General features: G+C 34.6%; 1 protein-coding gene across 1 annotated transcript in view; it reads right to left on the bottom strand.

Moving 5' to 3' along the window:
* LOC109588649 (espin-like protein) overlaps positions 1–1,300 on the bottom strand; it is a 3,379-nt gene extending 2,079 nt beyond the window's left edge. Inside the window, exons 1-2 of the mRNA XM_020004788.1 lie at positions 457–1,300; positions 6–369 (exon numbers count right to left, since the gene is read on the bottom strand). Of these exons, the coding sequence (XP_019860347.1) occupies positions 6–369; positions 457–1,300 (1,208 nt within the window). The remainder of the gene's footprint in view (positions 1–5; positions 370–456) is intronic.
* Between the last annotated feature and the right edge of the window lie 497 nt (positions 1,301–1,797).

The following is a 1,797-nucleotide window of genomic DNA, read 5'->3' as shown; positions in this document are numbered from 1 at the left end:
CTGACAGATAAAGTGGAGTACGACCAGAAGCATCAGTGATATTAGGATTACAGTAACCACCATCAATGAAAAACCTCAATATATCCAAAGACCCTCCCTTTGCTGATATGTGTATTACGTTAAATCCTTTATCGTCCAGTATAGAAATGTTGCAGTTTTTACTGTTGAGGTAACGAATGATGGGAAGGTTCTTAGAGAAAGCTGCAATAAGTAGTGGAGTGCGTCCAAAAGAGTCGGTCATATCAAGAGATAATGGTGAATGGTCTATAATGTACTTGACTATACTCAATGATCCTTCTTCACAGGCTACATGAACTGGAGCCATTCCATTGTAATCTTTAATAGTGAGATCCAACTGATGCTCCTCCACTAGATGTTTGAGTATAGGAAGAGAACGACTTTTACATGATAAATGAAGAACTGTTGATCCATTTGAAGTTTTAGCTGATACGTCACACTGAGGAAGACTAGTGAGGTAGAGAACTATAGCAACATGTCCTTCCTGACATGCTATGTGAAGGAGTGTAGGTTGAGTATCATCAGTGGGTTTAGTGGCATTTATATCAAATGAATAATTGTTTAATAAATACTTTAAACAATACAGATGGTTGTCTTGTGCAGCATGAAAAGGTAATGCACCATTCTTAAATAAGACTACATCAATACGATACTCTTGTTTGAGCCATTCTAGTATATGAACATCTCCATCCATCAATGCAGCTTCTGGTGATGATGATCTGGCTAATATTCTAGGATTAAGGTGGTGTTGTTTTATTAATAATTTCAAAAGACCAAAATTACCAGAGTAACATGCCCATGTGACACAAGTGAAGCCATTCTTATCTTCAGTAGTGACATCACATTTCATTACATCAATTAGAAATGTCACTAGTTGCATTACACCACTAGCACAAGCATAATGAATTGGTAGAGCATCTTTATCATCAGTAGAATGTAATAGACTAGTATATTGTGGATATTTATTAATAACATATTTAATCAATGAAAAATGACCATTCGTTGTAGAATGATGAAACACATTCTTATTGTATGCTTCACCTACTCTATCCAAATCACATCCACAATCTTTTACTAAATACTCTAAGACATCAATAGCACCAACGTTAGCTGCAAAATCAACTGCTTGTATACCGTTACCCTTTTTAACTTGAGGATCTAGTTTATATTCATTAACTAATAATTTAATTAATGATAGTTTAGTACTAAGTACTGCTTCAAGTAATGCAAATGATGTGAGAGGCAATTGATGATTATTAATGAGGTATTGGACTAGCTTCATGTTACCACCCTTAGCACTATGAGTCAATGCATTCCATTTATTATTATCTGTTATGTTAATGTCACTCTCTTGTACTTCAATGAGATATTGACTAAGATCGACGTTACCATGACAACATGCATAATGAAGGGGTGTTTTACCCTCATTACTTGTTATATTAATATCAATGTCAGTAGTATTCATAATATATTCTACTGCATTGATACTACCTGACATACAAGCTAATGCTAATGGTACCACGCCTCTGTAGTCTGGTTGACTGGCATTCAAGTTATACTTAGATACAGTATAACTGAGTAGAGTAGGTGAACCTGATAAAGCAGCATAATGTACTGCAGACCGACCCTCATAATCTAATGAACTTGTATTAATACTATACTCCTCTAATACCTTCACTAATAATATACTACCACTAGTACATGCTAAATGAACCAATGATTGACCAGTAGCAGTAATAGAATTTATATTGAAATTATTAATAATGCTTGTCTTCTTGA

This window comes from Amphimedon queenslandica, unplaced genomic scaffold (assembly GCF_000090795.2).
Source record: "Amphimedon queenslandica unplaced genomic scaffold, v1.1 AMPQUscaffold_11958, whole genome shotgun sequence".
Lineage (NCBI taxonomy): Eukaryota > Metazoa > Porifera > Demospongiae > Haplosclerida > Niphatidae > Amphimedon > Amphimedon queenslandica.
The sequence above is the reverse complement of the archived record's forward strand: the minus strand, read 5'-3'. Positions and strand labels throughout refer to the sequence as shown.